The sequence below is a fragment of the Bombina bombina genome, chromosome 5 (genome assembly GCF_027579735.1).
Source record: "Bombina bombina isolate aBomBom1 chromosome 5, aBomBom1.pri, whole genome shotgun sequence".
NCBI classification, from domain to species: domain Eukaryota; kingdom Metazoa; phylum Chordata; class Amphibia; order Anura; family Bombinatoridae; genus Bombina; species Bombina bombina.
This window is the reverse complement of record NC_069503.1, coordinates 163,723,560-163,748,826: the sequence shown is the minus strand read 5'-3', so window position 1 is coordinate 163,748,826 and position 25,267 is coordinate 163,723,560. Positions and strand designations below refer to the sequence as shown.

The following is a 25,267-nucleotide window of genomic DNA, read 5'->3' as shown; positions in this document are numbered from 1 at the left end:
ATTTTAATAAGGGGGGTGTTACTGGAGTCCCTATTTTATTTTTTATCATTAGTTGATATCTGGGCATTATGTGACATGGGAGACAATATAAATAACGATGTTTTATGTTTTTTATTTTTGACACTTAAAAACTTATTGGTTTTATGCTTGAGGGTTATATTGTGTGTGTATTTTTACTTTAGTGCAAAACTGCATTTCCATGCAGTGTTGTTTGGGCCTACTCCAACTTTTGACCTTAAGGGCTGTGCTGTGGCGAGGTGCAGAGTGTATTTTTATCTATCTTTTGACTACATGTTGATATAAGTACTTCTAAAGCCTTATTTCTGCCCTTGCTTCTGGGTGCAGTAATTTTTTGATTAACCAACGATATTAATTTAAATTTGGGAATAATTTAACGTTTTTTTGTGCATTTTGGACAAATTGTTCACTTTTTCTTTTCTTAAAGGCACAGTACACGTTTTTTCTAATGTTCTATGCTATAAATAAGTATTTAAACGACTTTTGTGGTATTACTAGTCTGTTCAACATGTCTGGCATTGAGGTAAGTGTGCCTAGGGATGATTCTCAGTCTGAAGAGAATCGGGTTATGCCCACATAAGCGACGCCTAGTACTTCTAGTGCGTCTAATTCCTTTACTCTGCAGGAGATGGCTGCAGTTATGTTAACTACCCTACCAGAGGTATTGTCTAAATTACCAGTGTTGCAGGGTAAATGCAGTAGGTCAAGTACTAATGTAAATACTGAATCCTCTGATGCTTTATTAGCTATTTCCGATGTTCCCTCACAGTGCTCTGAGTTGGGGATTAGGGAATTACTGTCTGAGGGTGAAATTTCTGATTCAGGGAATGTTTTGCCTCAGACAGATTCGATGCCATGCCATTTAAATTTAAGCTTGAACACCTCTGCCTGTTGCTTAGGGAGGTTTTAGCGACTCTGGATTATTGTGATACTATTGTGATTCCTCCAGAGAAATTGTGTAAAATGCATAAATATTTGGAAGTTCCTACCTACACTGATGTTTTTCCGGTTCCTAAGAGAATTTCGGAAATTTATTAGTAAGGAATGGGATAGACCAGGTATACCGTTTTTTTCTCCCTCTCCTAATTTTAAGAAAATGTTTCCTATATCAGATACCATTCGGGACTCATGGCAAGCGGTCCCTAAGGTAGAGGGAGCTATATCTTCCCTAGCTAAGCGTACTACTATACCCATTGAGGTTAGTTGTGCTTTCAAGGATCCTATGGATAAGAAATTAGAGGGTCTACTAAAGAAATTATTTGTTAATCAGGGATTTCTTTTACAACCTACGGCTTGCATTGTTCCAGTAACTACTGCAGCAGCTTTTTGGTTTGAGGCTCTAGAAGAGTCTCTTAATGTTGAGACTCCATTAGATGACATTCTAGATAGAATTAAGGCTCTTAAGCTAGCTAATTCTTTTATTACTGATGCCGCTTTTTCTAAATGAGCGGCAAAAAATGCAGGATTTGCTATTTTAGCACGTAGAGTATTGTGGCTCAAATCTTGGTCTGCTGATGTGTCATCAAAACATAAGCTTTTAGCTATTCCCTTTAAAGGTAAGACCCTTTTTGGGTCAGAATTGAAGGAGATCATTTCTGATATTACAGGAGGTAAGGGCCATGCCCTACCTCAGGATAGGTCGGTTAAAATGAGGGGTAAACAGAATAATTTTCGTTCCTTTCGGAACTTTAAAGGAGGACCCCCCATTTCTTCTTCTTCTACAAAGCAGCATGAAGGGGTGGCCCCCGATCCGGGACCGGATCTAGTAGGGGCATACTTTCTTTCTTTGCTCAGGCTTGGGCAAGCAATGTTTAGGATTCCTGGGCACTAGAAATAGTGACCCACGGTTATCAATTGGAATTCAAGGATTTTCTCCCAAGAGGGAGATTTCATCTTTCAAAATAATCTGCAAACCAGAAAAAGAGAGAGGCGTTCTTACGCTGTGTAAAAGACATTTTTACTATGGGAGTAATCTGTCCTGTTCCAAAATTGGAATTTACTCAAACCTATTTGTGGTCCCCAAAAAAGAGGGAACGTTCAGACCCATTTTTGACCTCAAGTGTCTAAACAAATTTCTAGGAGTTCCATCATTCAAGATGGAGACAATTTGAACGATTTTGCCAATGATCCAGGAGGGTCAATATATGACTACCGTGGATATGAAGGATGCTTACCTTCATATACCAATCCACAAAGATCATCATCGGTTTCTAAGGTTTGCCTTCTTGGACAAACATTATCAGTTTGTGGCTATTCCCTTCAGGTTGGCCACAGCACCCAGAATCTTCACAAAGGTTCTAGGGTCTCTTTTGGCGGTTCTCAGACCGCAAGGGATAGCGATGGCGCCTTATCTGGACGATATTCTGATTCAGGCGTTAACATATCATCTGACAAAATCTCACACGGACACAATGTTGTCTTTTCTGAGAACTCACGGCTGGAAGGTGAACATAGAGAAGAGTTCACTTGTTCCACAGACAAGGGTTCCTTTTCTGGGAACTGATAGACTCGGTAGCCATGAAAGTATTTCTGACGGAGGTCAGAAAATCAAAGATTTTGAATACTTGCCAAGCACTTCTGTCCATTCCTCGGCCATCAGTGGCTCAGTGTATGGAGGTAATCGGATTAATGGTAGTGGCAATGGACATTGTTCCGTTTGCTCGCTTTCATCTCAGACCACTGCAACTGTGCATGCTCGGTCAGTGGAATGGGGATTATGCGGATTTATCTCCAAAGATAATTCTGGATCAAGAGACCAGAAACTCTCTTCTTTGGTGGTTGTCGCCAGATTATCTGTCCCAGGGGACTTGTTTCCGCAGACCCTCGTGGGTGATGGTGACAACAGATGCCAGCCTTCTGGGCTGGGGTGCAGTTTGGAACTCCCTGAAGGCTCAGTGTTTTGGGCTCAGGTGGAGTCTCTACTTCCAATCAATATTCTGGAACTGAGAGCAATATTCAATGCACTTCAGGCGTGGCCTCAGTTGGCTTCGGCCAAATTCATCAGATTCCAGTCGGACAACATAACGACTGGCATATGTCAATCATCAGGGGGAACAAAGAGTTCCTTAGCAATGATAGAAGTATCCAAGATAATCAGTTGGGCAGAGGCCCACTCTTCTCATCTGTCAGCGATCTACATCCCAGGGGTAGAGAATTGGGAAGCAGATTTTCTAAGTCGATGGACTTTTCACCGGGGGAGTGGGAACTTCACCCGGAGGTATTTGCCTCATTGATTCTCAGATGGAGCAGACCGGAATTGGTTTTATGGCATCTCGTCAGAATGCCAAGCTTCCAAGATACGGATCCCGGTCAAGGGATCCTCAGGCCGAACTGATAGATGCCTTGGCAGTACCTTGGTTGTTCAGCCTAGCTTATATGTTTCCGCCGTTTCCTCTCCTCCCACGCGTGATTGCTCGAATCAAACAGGAGAGAGCTTCAGTGATCCTGATAGTGCCTGCGTAGCCACGCAGGACTTGGTATGCGGATCTAGTGGACATGTCCGCTCTGCCACCGTGGAAACTTCCGTTGAAACAGGACCTTCTCATTCAAGGTCCTTTCCAACATCCAAATCTAATTTCTCTGCAACTGACTGCGTGGAGATTGAACACTTGATTTTATCAAAGCGAGGATACTCTGATTCAGTTATCAATACTTTGATACAGGCTAGAAAGCCTGTCACTAGAAAAATCTATCATAAGATATGGCGTAAATATCTTTTTGGTCTGAATCCAAGGGTTATTCATGGAGTAAAGTTAGGATTCCTAGGATTTTGTCTTTTCTCCAAGAAGGATTGGAGAAAGGGTTATCAGCAAGTTCCTTAAAGGGACAAATTTCAGCTTTGTCAATTCTGTTTCACAAACGTTTGGCAAATGTATCAGATGTTCAGTCTTTTTTGTCAGGCTCTATCTAGAATTAAGCCTGTATTTTGACCTATTACTCCTCCCTGGAGTTTGAATTTAGTTCTTCGAGTTCTGCAAGGGGTTCCGTTTGAACCTATGCATTCCATAGATATTAAACTATTATCTTGGAAAGTTCTGTTTTTGGTTGCTATTTCTTCTGCTTGAAGAGTTTTTGAGCTTTCAGCATTACAGTGTGATTCACCTTATCTCATATTTCATTCTGATAAGGTGGTTTTTACTTACAAAGCCTGGGTTCCTTCCTAAGGTTGTTTCGAATAAGAATATTAATCAGGAAATTGTTGTTCCTTCCTTGTGTCCTAATCCTTCTTCTAAGAAGGAGCGTCTGTTACATAACTTGGACGTAGTCCGTGCCTTAAAGTTTTACTTACAGGCAACTAAGGATTTCCGTCAATCATCTTCTTCATTATTCATGGTTTATTCTGGAAAGCGTAGGGGTCAGAAAGCTACGGCTACCTCTCTTTCTTTATGGCTGAGAAGTATCATCCGCCTGGAATATGAGACTGCTGGACAGCAGCCTCCTGAAAGAATTACGGCTCATTCTTCTAGGGTTGTGGTTTCCACATGGGCTTTTAAAAACAATGCAACTGTGGAACAGATTTGTAAGGCTGCGACTTGGTCGTCCCTTCACACTTTTTCCAAATTTTACAAATTTGATACTTTTGCTTCTTCTGAGGCTATCTTTGGGAGAAAGGTTCTTCAAGCAGTGGTGCCTTCCATTTAGGTTCTTGTCTTGTCCCTCCCTTTCATCCGTGTCCTATTGCTTTGGTATTGGTTTCCCACAAGTAAGGATGAAATCCGTGGACTCGTCATATCTTTGTAAAAGAAAACTAAATTTATGCTTACCTGATAAATTACTTTCTTTTACGATATGACGAGTCCACGGCCCACCCTGTTCTTTTTAAGACCGTTTTTCTTTATATTTTTTGTAAACTTCAGTCACCTCTGCACCTTTTTAGCCTTTCCATTTTCTCTTCCTATACCTTCGGCTGAATGACTGAGGGTGGAGGGGAAGGGAGGGGCTATATATACAGCTCTGCTGTGGTGCTCTTTGCCACTTCCTGTAACAGGAGGTTAATTACCCACAAGTAAGGATGAAATCCGTGGACTTGTCATATCGTAAAAGAAAGTAATTTATCAGGTAAGCATAAATTTAGTTTTTCAAATGTTCTTCATTCTTTTGGTATCACTTGTTGAAAAAGAATACAAACATATCCTGCACTAGTGGGAGCAAGTTGCTGATTGGTGCCTGCAGACATTTGTTTCTTGTGATTTTCTAACTAGATGTGTTCATCTAGCTGCCAGTAGTGCAGTGCTGTTCCTTCAGCAAAGGATAACAAGATAATAAAGCAAATTTGATAATTGAGGTAAATTGGAAAGTTGTTTAAAATTGTATCCAAATTCTGAAAGAAAATTTGGGAGTTTTCTGTCCCTTTAATGTAGATATGAAATTCAAATCCCCCACGCTCTGACGCCAACTTCAAAAGTCAATTTTATGTAAACTAAAGGTTTGCATATTTGTCCAATTAGCGCTCTCCCCTTTTGGGCACCTTTGTTGTAGATAGAGTGCTGATTGGACAACAATTGAAACTGTTAGCTCACAGAAAATGTTACTTTTGAAATGGGCAGGGGAGCGTGGGGATTTTTGAATTTCATATCTATATTAAAAAGTAAGTTATAGCGCATCTTCATTACAACTGATGAATTAAACTTGATCTAACTTATTAATATTCCGGATCTGATTTTATAAAGGGGAGAGATTACCATCTGGAGTCTGCAAATTGGAAAGCCCACAATTTTCAGAATTAAACTACAGGAAAATGGCAGAATTAAACATTTTATAGTACAATCATAAAATGTTTAATGTCCCTTTTTAAAATGCCGACTACTGGCACTGCTCAAGCTCTCAGGTGGATACAGCCACTCTTTCTATAAGGATGGTTGGTACTGTGTACGTTTTTATTGTCTGGCTAAGTGCTTAAAGGGACATCAATCAACAAAACTATAATATATTGAAACATTTGGCATGAGAAACTTTGAGTAGTGCATTTCATATTTGACTAGAAGCATATTTGCTGTACATTTTTATTTGAGACAGTACTTCTGACAAGTGATCGGCATACACAGGTAAGCCACACACACGTGCAATATTCTGTATACTGAGACATACGGTAACTTTTTCCCTCAAGTCAGTTTTTCTCTCTATTAGAAATGGCAACCACTATTTCAGAACTAACAATTTACCAACCATGAGAGGGTTTTCTTTCATGTAATTAGCAAGAGTCCATGAGCTAGTGACGTATGGGATATACATTCCTACCAGGAGGGGCAAAGTTTCCCAAACCTCAAAATGCCTATAAATACACCCCTCACCACACCCACAAATCAGTTTTACAAACTTTGCCTCCTATGGAGGTGGTGAAGTAAGTTTGTGCTAGATTCTACGTTGATATGCGCTCCGCAGCAGGTTGGAGCCCGGTTTTCCTCTTAGCGTGCAGTGAATGTCAGAGGGATGTGAGGAGAGTATTGCCTATTTGAATGCAGTGATCTCCTTCTACGGGGTCTATTTCATAGGTTCTCTGTTATCGGTCGTAGAGATTCATCTCTTACCTCCCTTTTCAGATCGACGATATACTCTTATATATACCATTTCCTCTACTGATTCTCGTTTCAGTACTGGTTTGGCTTTCTACTACATGTAGATGAGTGTCCTGGGGTAAGTAAGTCTTATTTTCTGTGACACTCTAAGCTATGGTTGGGCACTTTTTATATAAAGTTCTAAATATATGTATTCAAACATTTATTTGCCTTGACTCAGGATGTTCAACATTCCTTATTTCAGACAGTCAGTTTCATATTTGGGATAATGCATATGAATAATTCATTGCTCCTAAGTCCACATGAAGGTGCGGCCCTCATTCCAGCTCAGCTGGTAGGGGGCAGATTACGTTTTTTCTAAGAAATTTGGATCAATTCCGTTCACAATCTTTGGATTCAGAACATTGTTTCAGAAGGGTACAGAATTGGCTTCAAGATAAGGCCTCCTGCAAAGAGATTTTTTTCTTTCCCGTGTCCCAGTAAACCCAGCGAAGGCTCAAGCATTTCTGAAATGTGTTTCAGATCTAGAGTTGACTGGAGTAATTTTGCCAGTTCCAGTTCTGGAACAGGGACTGGGGTTTTATTCAAATCTCTTCATTGTACCAAAGAAGGAAAATTCCTTCAGACCAGTTCTGGATCTAAAAATATTGAATCGTTATGTAAGGATACCAACATTCAAAATGGTAACTGTAAGGACTATCCTGCCTTTTGTTCAACAAGGGCATTATATGTCTACTATAGATTTACAGGATGCATATCTGCATATTCCGATTCATCCAGATCACTATCAGTTTCTGAGATTCTCTTTCCTAGATAAGCATTACCAGTTTGTGGCTCTGCCGTTTGGCCTAGCTACAGCTCCAAGAATTTTTTGCGAAGGTTCTCGGTGCCCTTCTGTCTGTAATCAGAGAACAGGGTATTGTGGTATTCCTTATTTGGACGATATCTTGGTACTTGCTCAGTCTTCATATTTAGTAGAATCTCATTCGAATCGACTTGTGTTGTTTCTTCAACATCATGGTTGGAGGATCAATTTACCAAAAAGTTAATTGATTCCTCAGACTTAGGTAACCTTTTTAGGTTTTCAGATAGATTCAGTATCCATGACTCTATCTTTGATAGGCATGAGACATCTAAAGTTGATCTCAGCTTGTCGAAACCTTCAGTCACAATATTTCCCTTCGGTAGCTTTATGCATGGAAATTCTAGGTCTTATGACTGCGGCATCGGACGCGATCCCCTTTGCTCGTTTTCACATGCGTCCTCTTCAGCTCTGTATGCTGAACCAGTGGTGCAGGAATTACACAAAGATATCTCAATTAATATCTTTAAAACCGATTGTACGACACTCTCTGACGTGGTGGACAGATCACCATCGTTTAGTTCAGGGGGCTTCTTTTGTTCTTCCGACCTGGACTGTAATTTCAACAGATGCAAGTCTTACAGGTTGGGGAGCTGTGTGGGGGTCTCTGACAGCACAAGGGGTTTGGGAATCTCAGGAGGTGAGATTACCGATCAATATTTTGGAACTCCGTGCAATTTTCAGAGCTCTTCAGTCTTGGCCTCTTCTGAAGAGAGAATCGTTCATTTGTTTTCAGACAGACAATGTCACATCTGTGGCATACATCAATCATCAAGGAGGGACTCACAGTCCTCTGGCTATGAAAGAAGTATCTTGAATTCTGGTTTGGGCGGAATCCAGCCCCTGTCTAATCTCTGCGGTTCATATTCCAGGAATAGACAATTGGGAAGCGGATTATCTCAGTCGCCAAACGTTGCATCCGGGCGAATGGTCTCTTCACCCAGAGGTATTTCTTCAGATTGTTCAAATTTGGGAACTTCCAGAAATAGATCTGATGGCTTCTCATCTAAACAAGAAACTTCCCAGGTATCTGTCCAGATCCCGGGATCCTCAGGCGGAGGCAGTGGATGCATTATCACTTCCTTGGAAGTATCATCCTGCCTATATCTTTCCGCCTCTAGTTCTTCTTCCAAGAGTAATCTCCAAGATTCTGAAGGAATGCTCGTTTGTTCTGCTGGTAGCTCCAGCATGGCCTCACAGGTTTTGGTATGCGGATTTTGTCCGGATGGCCTCTTGCCAACCGTGGACTCTTCCGTTAAGACCAGACCTTCTGTCGCAAGGTCCTTTTTTTCCATCAGGATCTCAAATCCTTATATTTAAAGGTATGGAGATTGAACGCTTGATTCTTGGTCAAAGAGATTTCTCTGACTCTGTGATTAATACTATGTTACAGGCTCGTAAATCTGTATCTCGAGAGATATATTATAGAGTCTGGAAGACTTATATTTCTTGGTGTCTTTCTCATCATTTTTCCTGGCATTCTTTTAGAATTCCGAGAATTTTACAGTTTCTTCAGGATGGTTTAGATAAAGGTTTGTCCGCAAGTTCTTTGAAAGGTCAAATCTCTGCTCTTTCTGTTCTTTTTCACAGAAAGATTGCTAATCTTCCTGATATTCATTGTTTTGTACAAGCCTTGGTTCGTATTAAACCTGTCATTAAGTCAATTTCTCCTCCTTGGAGTTTGAATTTGGTTCTGGGGGCTCTTCAAGCTCCTCCGTTTGAACCTATGCATTCATTGGACATTAAATTACTTTCTTGGAAAGTTTTTTGTTCCTTTTGGCCATCTCTTCTGCCAGAAGAGTCTCTGAATTGTCTGCTCTTTCTTGTGAGTCTCCTTTTCTGATTTTTCATCAGGATAAGGCAGTGTTGCGAACTTCTTTTGAATTTTTACCTAAGGTTGTGAATTCCAACAACATTAGTAGAGAAATTGTAGTTCCTTCATTATGCCCTAATCCTAAGAATTCTAAGGAGAAATCATTGCATTCTTTGGCATCTTGGTTGAAATCTTTAATTCATCTTGCCTATGTTGAGTCGGGTAAAATTCCGCCTCAGAGAATTACAGCTCATTCTACTAGGTCAGTATCTACTTCCTGGGCGTTTAGGAATGAAGCTTCGGTTGACCAGATCTGCAAAGCAGCAACTTGGTCCTCTTTGCATACTTTTACTAAATTCTACCATTTTGATGTATTTTCTTCTTCTGAAGCAGTTTTTGGTAGAAAAGTTCTTCAGGCAGCGGTTTCAGTTTGAATCTTCTGCTTATGTTTTTTGTTAAACTTTATTTTGGGTGTGGATTATTTTCAGCAGGAATTGGCTGTCTTTATTTTATCCCTCCCTCTCTAGTGACTCTTGTGTGGAAAGATCCACATCTTGGGTAGTCATTATCCCATACGTCACTAGCTCATGGACTCTTGTTAATTACATGAAAGAAAACATAATTTATGTAAGAACTTACCTGATAAATTCATTTCTTTCATATTAACAAGAGTCCATGAGGCCCACCCTTTTTTGTGGTGGTTATGATTTTTTTGTATAAAGCACAATTATTCCAATTCCTTATTTTATATGCTTCGCACTTTTTTTCTTATCACCCCACTTCTTGGCTATTCGTTAAACTGATTTGTGGGTGTGGTGAGGGGTGTATTTATAGGCATTTTAAGGTTTGGGAAACTTTGCCCCTCCTGGTAGGAATGTATATCCCATACGTCACTAGCTCATGGACTCTTGTTAATATGAAAGAAATGAATTTATCAGGTAAGTTCTTACATAAATTATGTTTTTTCTTACACCAATAAAGTGTATGAAATGCCTTCCAAACGGTGAGACCCATCCAAAAGTTTCCAAAGCACAAAAAAATCAAACTGCCTTGGCTGCAATAAGAGATATTATATATCTTAAAAACAAATGATGATTCTACACATGAGAAAAAGAATCCAATTAAATGCTTTTCATACAATTTGATGCTTAAAGGGACACTAAAGTAAAACTTAGTGTCATGATTCAGATAGAGCATGCAGTTTTAAGAGAATGTAATTCCATTATCAAATTGTGTACTGTCTTTTTATATGCACACTTTGTAAAGCACCAGCAACTACTGAGCATGTGCAAGAGTTCTCAGTGTATACGTATATGAGTCTGTGATTGGCTGTTGGCTATCACATGATGAACGGAACTGGCAAATTGAAAGAAATTATGAGATTTGTCCCAAAAAAAAAAATCTTATTTAAAATTCAGTACCATCGCATTTTCAATATGTATTTGTTAATTATGCAATTTGACTGTATTTAATGGTTCATTTAATTGATTGTAAAGTTTAATGAATAAATGCCCGGTATCTAAAACTAATCTTAAAAACAGGGGCACTTTCATTCATTAAACTTTACAATGAAGCTTCTTTTAAAATACTTTGCTTTCTTTATTGAAAACAGACCGGTGATCCTCCACCCGCTTCTCCTGCTGTAGTTAGCACAGCGATGACGAATCCGGCTTCCTTCAATCGTTGCATGCCCCCTTTGGTATCCAGCTCGTGCAACCATGCAACGATTGAGGAAGCTGGATTCGTCATCGCTTTGCTAACTACAGCAGGAGCAGGGGGCGGAGGATAGCGAGTCTGTTTTCCATAAAGAAAGGTAAGTATTTTAAAAAAGAAGTCATTCTACACAAGTTTAATAAATGAAAGTGCCCCTGTTTTTAAGATTAGTTTTAGATACCGGGCATTTTTTCATTAAACTTTACAATTACTTTAATGTGAAAAGCTTTTGTCTTTTACATCATTTGCTGTGGCCAATTAGGGACAAATAATAAATTAGCTCCTGCACTGATTTAACCAATCATTATGCAGCATGTAGGAGGATCAGGATTCTGAATTCCATGCAGTGCCCTCCAGCCTCTTTTAGGGGAAGTGGGGGCAAAACTACAGTTTTTTAATTTAAATTACAGTTGAAGGAGACTGGGAAAAAAGTTTCAGTTTAGTGTTGCTTTCATATTTAAATAGCTTAAATCATTCATTATGTGTTCAAATGAAACAATGATACGTCACAAATGGGAACCACATTGAATCGATATTATCAGTCCTAAACTTAGCATTTATCTATATCCCTATAGATCACTTTCTTAAAACAAAGATGACAATGGTATAGGGTGTCTTATCTAAAATCCTTTTCACTCCAGCATGAAACCTTTATTTATTTAAGACATAACGTAGGTGCCTTTTTATTATATATATTATTGTGACCCTCAAAGTTGTATTTGAGCAGCTTTCTTTTCCTAATGACAAATCCAGCCCTGTGCGTACAGGTCAGTACTTTGTCAGCAAACAGTGAGGTAGCTTCCTGCCAAATGCTGTTTTTCTTTTATCCGTTAGACTGTCCTCTACTGCTTTGGAAACAGGAAAACAGCTGTTTATGTGACACAGCTTAGCTATTTGCCCCTTAGACCTTCTATTCCAGAAATACATAAACCATATATTAAGCAATCCGTTTAACTGTTATGTAGCTGTAGAGGTAGGTTTAAAATAGAAGGATCCTTGTTTTCGGCAATGGATGCTAAAAATCAAAATTAAACTTTCATAATTTAAATAGAGCACACAATTTTAAAGGGACACTGAACCCAAATTTTTTTCTATCGTGATTCATATAGAGCATGCAATTTTAAGCAACTTTCTAATTTACTCCTATTATCAAATTCTTTTCATTCTCTTGGTATCTTTATTTGAAATGCAAGAATGTAAGTTTAGATGCCGGCACATTTTTTGTGAACACACTGTGTTGTTCTTGCTGTTTGGTGGGTAAATTCACCTACCAATAAACAAGTGCTTTCCATGGTTCTGAACCAAAAACATAGTTTAGATGCCTTCTTTTTCAAATAAAGAAAGCAAGAGAAAGAAGAAAAATTGATAATATGAGTAAATTAGAAAGTTTTTTAAAATTGCATGCTCTATCTGAATCACAAAAGAAAAATGTTGGGTTCAGTGTCCCTTTAAACCACCTTCTAGTTCAACTCCATTATCTAAATATGCATTATCTTTTTATGTGCATACTTTTTGAGGCCCCATCTCCTCCTGTGCATGTGCAAGATTCACAGAATGTTCTTATACTCATTTTGTGTTTGGCTGATGGCTGTCACATGATGCAGTGGGAAGGAAAATCAAACTAACTTTGAACTGTGTGAGAAGAAAAATCTTGTGAAATTCAAACTAAATGATTTTGTGGTGTCTATTTATTATGCATTTTTTGATTTATAGTATTCTCCTGTGTTTAGAGTTTCTTTAACTTTTTAGAATTTCTATTACAATAAAAATATATGCTTCAAAACAAATCTCAAAGGAGTAATAATGTAAAAATAAACATGTCAAATAAAGAAAGGTGGGTATCTAGTGGCTCAGGGAATTTTTTCTGCCACTGCTGCTCTGATAATGCCTATCCTTTTACAGCTGCTTTTTGTTGCCCACTTATAATGTTAAACATAGTCAGAGAAATGGCATCTCAGCACACTTGAACACTTATAATTTTATTTTATTAAATAACATGAGATTAAGAGGGGACATTTCTCAGCAAATAACAAGGAGAAATTGAGCCTTCAGAGCCTCAGGGATTACCAGATGCAGGGACATCAGATACCAATCTGTTGTAGATAAGCTAGTTATTACTATAGTTTTTCCTTTGATACACTCATTTCCGGGTTCTGGTATCACCTGGGCTGGGTAAGCCAATCAGAGTTCCTATCGATTGTAGACTTTCTGTGGGTGTCTGTGTAGTATTCCAATATCCAAAAGTATCTCCCTTCTTCACAGAGCGCTCTGTATATAGGGATTAATGAGTTTGTAGATTTCCAACAGGTCACATCTACGCATTTCAGCTTCCTTAGAAGCCTTTATCAAGAAGACCTGTTTATTGTAAGGCTTACTTTTATAGACCAATGGATCTTTTGTTAGAGTGGTCACACCAGGTGTTGTAAGTTGTTCTTTGAAGTAACGGATTTCTTTATTTGTTATAAAGTATCTGTCTTATGGCCCAAGTAACATATCCATACAAAGGAGCAACATGATATAGGAAGAAACACAAAGTAAATAGTCATATTAAAAATCTGGTGATATTGAAGAAATAACATTTCATAAAGAGACAGTCATCTTACATGGTATAATTTATACACTTAAAAGTGAATATCTGATGGTAACTTAGACATAATGTTAAACGATAAGTAACAGATGTATGGGACTCTATAGCTATTCAAATAGTATCGCTATTTACACTTCTAATATGATCTAGAGAACGGGATCAAAACAGTAAGTTACAAAGGATGAAATATATATTTATAGGTTCCTATATGTCTAGCACATCGTTCTCAAAAAGGGCCCGTACAATATATATATATATATATATATATATATATATATATATATATATATATATATATATATATATATATATATATATATATTTATTTGTTATATATAATAGAATACTAATGTAGAGGAGGCGGAGATATAAGAATATGTATGTATTAGACATATCGTTCATAATATGGGTTCCTATGTGATCCAATATATTGTTGCACAAATACATAGGGACTAAGGATGATTTTACATGATGTTAGGAAATATAAATTGTAAAATTATTGTCTATATAAAATATAAGTATATGCGCTAAATATGTTGATCACAATTTCTACTTCTTATATATTATAATATAATACTATAGTACATAGAGACATGAGGGCTGGGATATATACATATCTGTTATCATGTACAAATGTACATCTAGGTAATGGCTTTAAAGGAATGGCTTGTATCTAAGCCTCTGCAGCCTGCCCCCTTATTTCAGTTCTTTTGACAGACTTGCATTTTAGCCAGTCAGTGCTGACCCCTAGGTAACTCCACGGGTGTGAGCACAATGTTATCTATATGGCACACATGAAATAACGCCCTCCTAGTTATGAAAAAAATGTCAAAATGCATTCAGATAAGAGGTGGCCTTCAAGGGCTAAGAAATTTGCATATGAGCCTCCTAGGCATGCCCTTTATGAATGATGAAAGTTTATTTTTTTAATTATAACTGTCCCTTTAAATAATTTTCTTAGTAAAGGCACACTATCAGAAATATCTTCTGTGATATATTTGAGGAATGCAGTTAAGATAAACCAAATTTGGAACCTGATGTTGATATATTATTAGAGACAGGTTTTTATATAGTGCTTTTATACAGGCAGTAAAGAAATGTCTCTCCATTCTTCCATAGTTTATAATGAATGTAACAGAATTATTGTCAGTTTTTAAGGCACTTGGCTGTCAAGGGGGCTTTAATGAAATAGACATAAACGGAGACTATCAAGATTTTCCTAGATATATCCTCATATTGAGTCTCTGAAGAACAAGCCAGCAGGGCAGCATCATTTATAAATTGTTATTGGAGTGAAAATCAAACACAAAAGTAACACTCGGTAAAAAAAAAGCTTCCTGCAAGGTAGAATGCGACCCAATGAATGCTACTACTTATATTGTGATGGCAGTGTTGAGGAATACCTATTGGTGGCTTCAAAATAAACTACATGGAAAAAGTAATTAGAAGTGGTGTGAGTATTTACTGCAAATGTGATTTCTTAATTTGCATAAAGCCGATATATTCCTCTAATAGACAATGTGCCTGGTGTAGATAGCAAGAAAAAGATCATAGACTGCAGGTTTAAGGGTAACTGTTCAGCCTGTCCAAGGGCAGAATAAAAACCTGCTGGAGAGTTGGAATGCTTTCTTGTGCTTTAAGGGACTTGAATGTATAGCCATACTAGTTACAAAGTGTAAAGTACTTAAGTTTTTCTTAAGAAATTCACTTTTCAAGCATTCCAAAGACCCAACTGAGGGCAATTACTCTTCTCATTAAATATGAATCCAAACAGGGGGCATTATCAAAAGCTATTAAAACATTTAAATGCCTTGCATATGCACGCTTCTGAACACATGAAACCTTTATCTCTACAAAGGACATAAAAGGACACCAAATTAACCCCCAAATCCTGCCTACACCAACCCAGCTTAACACTTTCTGCCACCACCAAGAATTTTAAATTAAAAGGGTGTCTTGGAAACCCAATAACTCACACAATTAACTATTAGGTAACGTGCCTTTAACCTTGCCTCTACAGAGTGTGAATTGAGATATTAGCCCCCAAAGACAGAATTAGATTTTCTATTTATTTAATAACCAAAATACCAATACAGGTACAGTGCCAAATTATAAAAACATTTTAAATAACATATATGCATAGATACAATTCTTTTAAATAAAATGGGACATAATAAACAAACCATTACCAAATGAGAACCTGCTTCAGTTGTTGCTCCTTCTGGTCCCATGCAAGTTCTGCCTAATTTTTGGGTAACATTTTAGTTTTAACTCAGTGTTTCCTTTGTCTTGTCAAGGCCCCTGCCCTTGTGATAATTTATGATCATTCAACCATTCATAGCAAGCCTTAAAGAATCAGTCAATACAGTAGATTTGCATAATCAACAAATCCATAATAAGACAATGTAATAGCACTTAGTCTGAACTTCAAATAAGTAGATTTTTTTTAATTATTTCTTTTTCCACTCCCCCTGTATCATGTGACAGCCATCAGCCACATGCTCAGTAGGAGCTGGTGACTCAAAAAGTGTAAATATAAAAAGACTCTGCACATTTTGTTTATGGGAGTAAATTGGAAAGTTGTTTAAAATTGCTGCTCTATCTGAATCATGAAGTTTAATTTTGACTTGAGTGTCCCTTTAACTCACAGTATCAAGAAGTACCATGCACCAAGAGGAGGGGGGTCTTTATACCACAGCATTCCTGAACAAACACATATCTTACACAAAGAACATTTCAGATTAACCTGGCAATGCTGAGACATACCACTTCTGTTGGGTAGCCAATCCAGGTATCAACTACTCCTCATGAGTGCATCATGACAATGAGCATGAGTACCATGCATGTGCAATGTAACACACCTTGTAGTTCCATTAATGTCCCGGCTGCGTATCTCAAGCATGTGCACTTAGGTGTGTGTTCCAAACCGCACATATCCTCCAGTAATGCATGCGCAGATCAGTAAAAATCACAGCACAGTACTACTTTAAATACTTTTCAGAATCTGCACATGTGATGATGCAGTTACAAAGATACTAACAAGCCAACGGCTGCAAGGTGATGCTCGTGATTATGTGAACTGCATGCACAACGCTACCCTATTCCCATTTTCCTACCTGGGTAGACCTCCATAATAGGACTTCAGTAATGATTAGTTAATCTATTAAAGGGACAGTCAACACCAGAATTGCTATTGTTTAAAAAGATAGATAATCCCTTTATTACTCATTCCCCAGTTTTGCATAACCAACACAGTTATATTAATATACTTTCTCTTGTTAAGTGTATCCAGTCCACGGATCATCCATTACTTGTGGGATATTCTCCTTCCCAACAGGAAGTTGCAAGAGGATCACCCACAGCAGAGCTGCTATATAGCTCCTCCCCTCACTGCCATATCCAGTCATTCTCTTGCAACTCTCAACTAAGATGGAGGTCGTAAGAGGACTGGTGTTTTATACTTATTTTCTTCAAGCAAAAGTTTGTTATTTTTAAATGGTACCGGAGTGTACTGTTTATCTCAGGCAGTATTTAGAAGAAGAATCTGCCTGCGTTTTCTATGATCTTAGCAGAAGTAACTAAGATCCTTTGCTGTTCTCACATATTCTGAGGAGTGAGGTAACTTCAGAGGGGGAATAGCGTGCAGGTTTTCCTGTAATAAGGTATGTGCAGTTAAAATATTTTTCTAGGGATGGAATTTTCTAGAAAATGCTGCTGATACCGAAGTAATGTAAGTAAAGCCTTAAATGCAGTGATAGCGACTGGTATCAGGCTTATTAATAGAGATACATACTCTTATAAAAGTGTATTTTAAAACGTTTGCTGGCATGTTTAATCGTTTTTTACATATGTTTGGTGATAAAACTTATTGGGGCCTAGTTTTTTCCACATGGCTGGCTTGAATTTTGCCTAGAAACAGTTCCCTGAGGCTTCCCACTGTTGTAATATGAGTGGGAGGGGCCTATTTTGGCGTTTTTATGCACAGCAAAAATTACAGACACAGACATCCAGCTTCTTCCTGCATGATCCAGGACTTCTCTGAAGGGCTCAAAAGGCTTCAAAAGTCGTATTGAGGGAGGTAAAAAGCCACAGTAGAGCTGTGGCAGTTGTTGTGACTGTTTAAAAAACGTTTTTGTTATTCCGTTTTTGGTATTAAGGGGTTAATCATACATTTGCAAGTGGGTGCAATGCTCTGCTAACTTATTACATACACTGTAAAAATTTTGTTAGTGTAACTGCATTTTTTTACTGTTATTTCAAAATTTGGGAAAATTTGTGTTTCTTAAAGGCGCAGTAACGTTTTTTATATTGCTTGTAAACTTGTTTTAAAGTGTTTTCCAAGCTTGCTAGTCTCATTGCTAGTCTGTTTAAACATGTCTGACACAGAGGAACCTACTTGTTCATTATGTTTGAAAGCCATGGTGGAGCCCCATAGGAGAATGCGTACTAAATGTATTGATTTCACCTTAAACAGTAAAGATCAGTCTTTATCTATAAAATAATTATCACCAGAGGGTTCTGTCGAGGGGGAAGTTATGCAAAGTCTAAATTACTCAACATTCCTTTCAAGGGGCAGACCTTATTCGGGCCTGGCTTGAAGGAAATTATTGCTGACATTACTGGAGGCAAGGGTCATACCCTTTCTCAGGACAGGGCCAAATCAAAGGCCAAACAGTCTAATTTTCGTGCCTTTCGAAATTTCAAGGCAGGAGCAGCATCAACTTCCTCCGCTTCAAAACAAGAGGGAACTGTTGCTCATTCCAGACAGGCCTGGAAACCTAACCAGTCCTGGAACAAGGGCAAGCAGGCCAGAAAGCCTGCTGCTGCCCCCAAGACAGCATGAAGGAACGTCCCCCTATCCGGTAACGGATCTAGTGGGGAGCAGACTTTCTCTCTTCGCCCAGGCATGGGCAAGAGATGTTCAGGATCCCTGGGCGTTGGAGATTATATCTCAGGGATGTCTTCTGGACTTCAAAGCTTCTCCTCCACAAGGGAGATTTCATCTTTCAAGGTTATCAGCAAACCAGATAAAGAAAGAGGCATTCCTAAGCTGTGTGCAAGACCTCCTAGTAATGGGAGTGATCCATCCAGTTCCGCAGACGGAACAAGGACAGGGATTTTATTAAAATCTGTTTGTGGTTCCCAAGAAAGAGGGAACCTTCAGACCAATCTTGGATCTAAAGATCTTAAACAAATTCTGCAGAGTTCCATCATTCAAAATGGAAACTATTCGGACCATCCTACCCATGATCCAAGAGGGTCAGTACATGACCACAGTGGACTTAAAGGATGCCTACCTTCACATACCGATTCACAAAGATCATCATCGGTTCCTAAGGTTTGCCTTTCTAGACAGGCATTACCAATTTGTAGCTCTTCCCTTCAGGTTGGCAACTGCCCCGAGAATTTTTACAAAGGTTATGGGCTCACTTCTGGCGGTTCTAAGACCGCGAGGCATAGCGGTGGCTCCGTATCTAGACGACATCCTGATACAGGCGTCAAGCTTTCAAATTGCCAAGTCTCATACAGAGATAGTTCTGGCATTTCTGAGGTCGCATGGGTGGAAAGTGAACGTGGAAAAGAGTTCTCTATCGCCACTCACAAGAGTCTCCTTCCTAGGGACTCTTATAGATTCTGTAGAGATGAAAATTTACCTGACGGAGTCCAGGTTAACAAAACTTCTAAATGCTTGCTATGTCCTTCATACCATTCCACGCCCGTCAGTGGCTCAGTGCATGGAAGTAATCGGCTTAATGGTAGCGGCAATGGACATAGTGCCATTTGCGCGCCTGCATCTCAGACCGCTGCAATTATGCATGCTAAGTCAGTGGAATGGGGATTACTCAGATTTGTCCCCTCTACTAAATCTGGATCAAGAGACCAGAGATTCTCTTCTCTGGTGACTTTCTCGGGTCCATCTGTTCAAGGGTATGACCTTTCGCAGGCCAGATTGGACGATTGTAACAACAGATGCCAGCCTTCTAGGTTGGGGCGCAGTCTGGAACTCCCTGAAGGCTCAGGGATCGTGGACTCAGGAGGAGAAACTCCTCCCAATAAATATTCTGGAGTTAAGAGCAATATTCAATGCTCTTCTAGCTTGGCCTCAGTTAGCAACACTGAGGTTCATCAGATTTCAGTCGGACAACATCACGACTGTGGCTTACATCAACCATCAAGGGGGAACCAGGAGTTCCCTAGCGGCGATAGAAGTCTCAAAGATAATTCGCTGGGCAGAGTCTCACTCTTGCCACCTGTCAGCGATCCACATCCCAGGCGTAGAGAACTGGGAGGTGGATTTTCTAAGTCGTCAGACTTTTCATCCGGGGGAGTGGGAACTCCATCCGGAGGTGTTTGCTCAACTGGTCCATCGTTGGGGCAAACCAGAACTGGATCTCATGGCGTCTCGCCAGAACGCCAAGCTTCCTTGTTACGGATCCAGGTCCAGGGACCCGGGAGCAACACTGATAGATGCTCTAGCAGCTCCTTGGTTCTTCAACCTGGCCTATGTGTTTCCACCGTTTCCTCTGCTCCCTCGACTGATTGCCAAAATCAAACAGGAGAGAGCATCGGTGATTCTGATAGCGCCTGCGTGGCCACGCAGGACCTGGTATGCAGACCTAGTGGACATGTCATCTCTTCCACCATGGACTCTGCCTCTGAGGCAGGACCTTCTAATACAAGGTCCTTTCAATCATCCAAATCTAATTTCTCTGAGACTGACTGCATGGAGATTGAACGCTTGATTCTATCAAGGCGTGGCTTCTCCGAGTCAGTCATTGATACCTTAATACAGGCTCGGAAGCCTGTCACCAGGAAAATCTACCATAAGATATGGCGTAAATATCTTTATTGGTGTGAATCCAAGAGTTACTCATGGAGTAAGGTTAGGATTCCTAGGATATTGTCCTTTCTCCAAGAGGGTTTGGACAAAGGCTTATCAGCTAGTTCTTTAAAAGGACAGATATCTGCTCTGTCTATTCTTTTGCACAAGCGTCTGGCAGAAGTTCCAGACGTCCAGGCATTTTGTCAGGCTTTGGTTAGGATTAAGCCTGTGTTTAAAACTGTTGCTCCCCCGTGGAGCTTAAACTTGGTTCTTAAAGTTCTTCAGGGAGTTCCGTTTCAACCCCTTCATTCCATTGATATTAAACTTTTATCTTGGAAAGTTCTGTTTTTGATGGCTATTTCCTCGGCTCGAAGAGTCTCTGAGTTATCTGCCTTACATTGTGATTCTCCTTATCTGATTTTTCATTCAGACAAGGTAGTTCTGCGTACCAAACCTGGGTTTTTACCTAAGGTGGTTTCTAAGAGGAATATCAATCAAGAGATTGTTGTTCCATCATTGTGTCCTAATCCTTCTTCAAAGAAGGAACGTCTTTTGCATAATCTGGACGTAGTCCGTGCCTTGAAGTTTTACTTACAGGCTACTAAAGATTTTCGTCAAACATCTGCCCTGTTTGTCGTTTACTCTGGACAGAGGAGAGGTCAAAAAGCTTCGACAACCTCTCTCTCCTTTTGGCTTCGGAGCATAATACGCTTCGCCTATGAGACTGCTGGACAGCAGACCCCTGAAAGGATTACAGCTCATTCTACTAAAGCTGTGGCTTCCACCTGGGCCTTTAAAAATGAGGCCTCTGTTGAACAGATTTGCAAGGCTGCGACTTGGTCTTCGCTTCACACCTTTTCAAAATTTTACAAATTTGACACTTTTGCTTCTTTGGAGGCTGTTTTTGGGAGAAAGGTTCTACAGGCAGTGGTTCCTTCCGTTTAAGTTCCTGCCTTGTCCCTCCCATCATCCGTGTACTTTAGCTTTGGTATTTTTATCCCACAAGTAATGGATGATCCGTGGACTGTATACACTTAACAAGGGAAAACATAATTTATGCTTACCTGATAAATGTATTTCTCTTGTAGTGTATCCAGTCCACGGCCCGCCCTGTCCTTTTAAGGCAGGTTTAAATTTTAATTAAACTACAGTCACCACTGCACCCTATGGTTTCTCCTTTCTCGTCTTGTTTCGGTCGAATGACTGGATATGGCAGTGAGGGGAGGAGCTATATAGCATCTCTGCTGTGGGTGATCCTCTTGCAACTTCCTGTTGGGAAGGAGAATATCCCACAAGTAATGGATGATCCGTGGACTGGATACACTACAAGAGAAATAAATTTATCAGGTAAGCATAAATTATGTTTTTTACCTCTGTGATTACCTTATATCTAAGCATCTTCTGACAGCCCCCTGATCACATGACATTTTATTTATTATCTATTGACTTTCATTTTAGCCAATTAGTGCAGTGTCTGCCACAAACCACGGGCATTAACACAATGTTATCTATATGGCTCACATGAACTAGCTCTCCGATGTTGTTAAAAGCAAATTAAAAAAGCATGTGATAAGAGGCGGCCTTCAAGAGCTTAGAAATTTACATATGAGCCTTCCTAGGTTTAGCTTTCAACTAAGAAAACCAAGAGTACAAAGCAAAATTGGTGATAAAAAGTAAATTGGAAAGTTGTTTAAAATGACATGCCCTATTTGAAACATGAAAGTTGTTTTTGGACTTGACTGCCCTTTTAATTATATACTTTTCCCACCTAAGTTTTACCATATAATATTTTACACTACAAATATTTTTCTTCCATTTCTGAGCAATGTTCTGCATACTCCATCAGTCTAGTCCAGTGATGGCGAACCTTGGCACTCCAGATGTTTTAGAACTACATTTCCCAAGTTGCTTAGGCACTCTAAACTCCAGTCAAGCATCATGGGAAATGTAGTTCTGAAACATCTGGAGTGCCAAGGTTTGCCATCACTAGTCTAGTCTATGACTACACATCCTACCCTGGACATGGTAGTTCCCAAACTTTGGCCTAGAGAGGAGGTGGATCTACCTACTTATGAATCCTTTAGTCGCATTACACACAGCTCTGAGATCTACATCATTAATCCCCAGACTATGACTATTACTGGAGAACTCCAACAGTAATGTGATGCTATAGTTTTAGTTCTTCAACAACTAGAAGCATCCATCATGTCAGAGGCTAAGGAAGGACATGGGATTGTTGCAATTCAGCGCAGCCCGGAGCTCCTACACTTCTGCAAATGCCTCCGTGGACTCCCACAATTACATTTATAATTTAATTAGACACTTCAGATAGCTACAGTTAAAGATTTCTTGAAGCCAACAGACCCTTATTGGTGTATTACTAGGGCTCACAAACCTAGTAGTAGCCTGGCTTATATACATAGTTCTAGTGACAGCTCGAGCAAGGTCAGGGCAGGATATCGTGGAAGTGTGGGGGAGGCGTAGTTGAATAAGATTGGAGAGTTGGGGAGCGTCCACAGTGTGCAGATTTCTGCTGGTGCGGGGGCGAGAGGGGAAAGTAGGTTTAGTATCTATATTAGGATTAAAGGTGAGCAGATGGTGGTCTGAGATGGGAAATGGGCTACATGCAACATTTTGTTCCTGTTCAATAATAAAAATTCTTCCCTCTGCCATAAAAGTGTTTCTGGCAATGTTATATTCTTGATGGCTCCGACCCCTTAATGTCCTATAAATATGGAGGTAGGTGCCGCTTTCAAAACTTTTGTAGCATGATAATGTTTTAAGCTCTTTCAGTGGTAGATAGGATTTGTTTAGAAATCATTTGGTTTTATTTATGAAATCAAACTGTCAAAATTGTAATCGTATTAGATAATCTGTGAGATTGACATGCACAGGGGCTGCTTTTATAACATCGAATTAGAAATCTATATATTCAGGATTAACTTTAAAGGGACTGTCTAGTCAAAAATAAACTTTCATGATTCAGATTGGGAGTGCAATTTTAAACAACTTTCCAATTTACTTATATCATCAAATTTGCTTTGTTCTTTTGGTATTCTTTGTGAAAAGACAAACCTAGGTAGGCTCATATGCTCATTTCTAAACCCTTGAAGGCCGCCTCTTATGTCAGTGCATTTTGACAGCAGGCCACTGCTAGTTCATGTGTGCCATATAGATAGCATTGCGCTCACTCCCATGGAGTTATTTATGAGTCATCACTGATTGGCTAAAATCCAAGTCTGTCAAAAGAACTGAGATAATGGGGCAGTTAGCAGAGGCTTAGATACAAGCTAATCACACAGGTAAAAAGTATATTAATATAACAGTGTGGTTATGCAAATCTGGGGAATGGGTAATAAAGGGATTATCTATCTTTTTAAACAATAAATGTTCTCAAGTAGACTGTCCCTTTTAATTGTCTCAAACACCTGATGTGACTCATTTCATGTGTTAAACGGACAGTAAAGCCAAAATAGAACTTGAATTGATTGGATAGAGCATGACCTTGTAAACAACTTTCCAAATTACTTTTGTATCGGTTTTGCTTAGTTCTCTTGGTATCTTTTGACAAAGAGTAATCCTAGATGAGCTCAAGAGCGTGCACGTGGCTTAAACCACCTGGCACCATTGTTTGCTGCATTGTTTATGGTAATGGTATACATAATTGCAAACACTGCTGCCATAGACTGCTATAGTCGCATGCAAGCTCCTAAATTCCCATCAGCCTACCTAGGTTTAGTCTTCAACAAAGGATACCAAAAAAAAGTTGTTCAAATTGCATGCTCTATCTTAATCATTAAAGTTTGACTGTCCCTTTAAGCAGCAAAACTCATTGATAGTGAACTTACACTTTTTGTTAATAAGCAATGAAGATTTGTTTTTTGTTCCATGGTTGATTAAATGCAGCCCGGTGACGTCTTGTGCTGATGATGGTGCTGCCTTGCATTAAGCTAGTTTTATGTAGTTTAGTCACATTAACAATGTCTGTGTAATTTACTGAACATCACATGTTTGTTTTTCAGTTTCCCATTGTAATATCAGCTTGAAAAAGCAGCGGAACCGGAGCATCTTCAGTTCGTTATTCTGCTGTTTTCGAAGTTATAATGTTGAGCCACCAACCTCCAATAACAACTCCAGTCCCCTTCCTCCTCTTGTGGAAGAAAATGGGGGCATACAGAAGGTACGGTCCTACTGAGTGTTTGCCAGCTGAAATGTGTTTTGTCATCAAGTGCAGGAAAAAACTTTATGCAGCGTTAAAAAATTCCTTAAAGGGACAGTCAACAACAGAATGTTTGTTGTTTTAAAATATAGCTAATCCCTTAATTATTCATTCCCCGGTTTTGCAAAACCCACACAATTATAATACAAGTTTTGCCTCTGTGATTACCTTGTATCTAAGCATCTGCAGACTGCCCTCTTATTTCAGTTCTTTTGACAGACTTGCATTTTAGTCAATCAGTGCTCACTCCTCAGTAAATTCACATGGATGAGCTCAATGTTATCTATATGAAACACATGAACTAACACCCTCTAGTGGTCAAAATGCATTCAGCTTCCGGGTCTAAGAAATTAGCATATGAACCTCCTAGGCTTAGCATTCAACTAAGAATACCAAAAGAACAAGGCAAAATTGATGATAAAAGTAACTTGGAAAGTTGTATAAAATTACATGCCTTTTATGAAGCCTGAAAGTTTTTTTGGACTTGACTGTCCCTTTAAGATCAATCGCATGGCTTATGATTTTTATACTTTTAAAACTGTTTAACATACTAAAATGATATTGAAGTGTTAAAGCTATAAATAGGTTCTACATTTTATCTTAAAGGGATACTAAAACCAATTTTTTCTTTCTTTCTTGATTCGGATAGAGCATGCAATTTTAAGCAACTTTCTAATTTACTCCTATTAATTTTTCTTTGTTCTCTTGCTATCTTTA

The 25,267-nt window shown here is 39.1% G+C and overlaps 1 protein-coding gene across 1 annotated transcript in view; it reads left to right on the top strand.

Moving 5' to 3' along the window:
- CTDSPL (CTD small phosphatase like) overlaps positions 1-25,267 on the top strand; it is a 302,498-nt gene that overhangs the window by 152,381 nt on the left and 124,850 nt on the right. Inside the window, 1 exon segment of the mRNA XM_053713772.1 lies at positions 24,354-24,511. Coding sequence (XP_053569747.1) covers positions 24,354-24,511 — 158 coding nt within the window.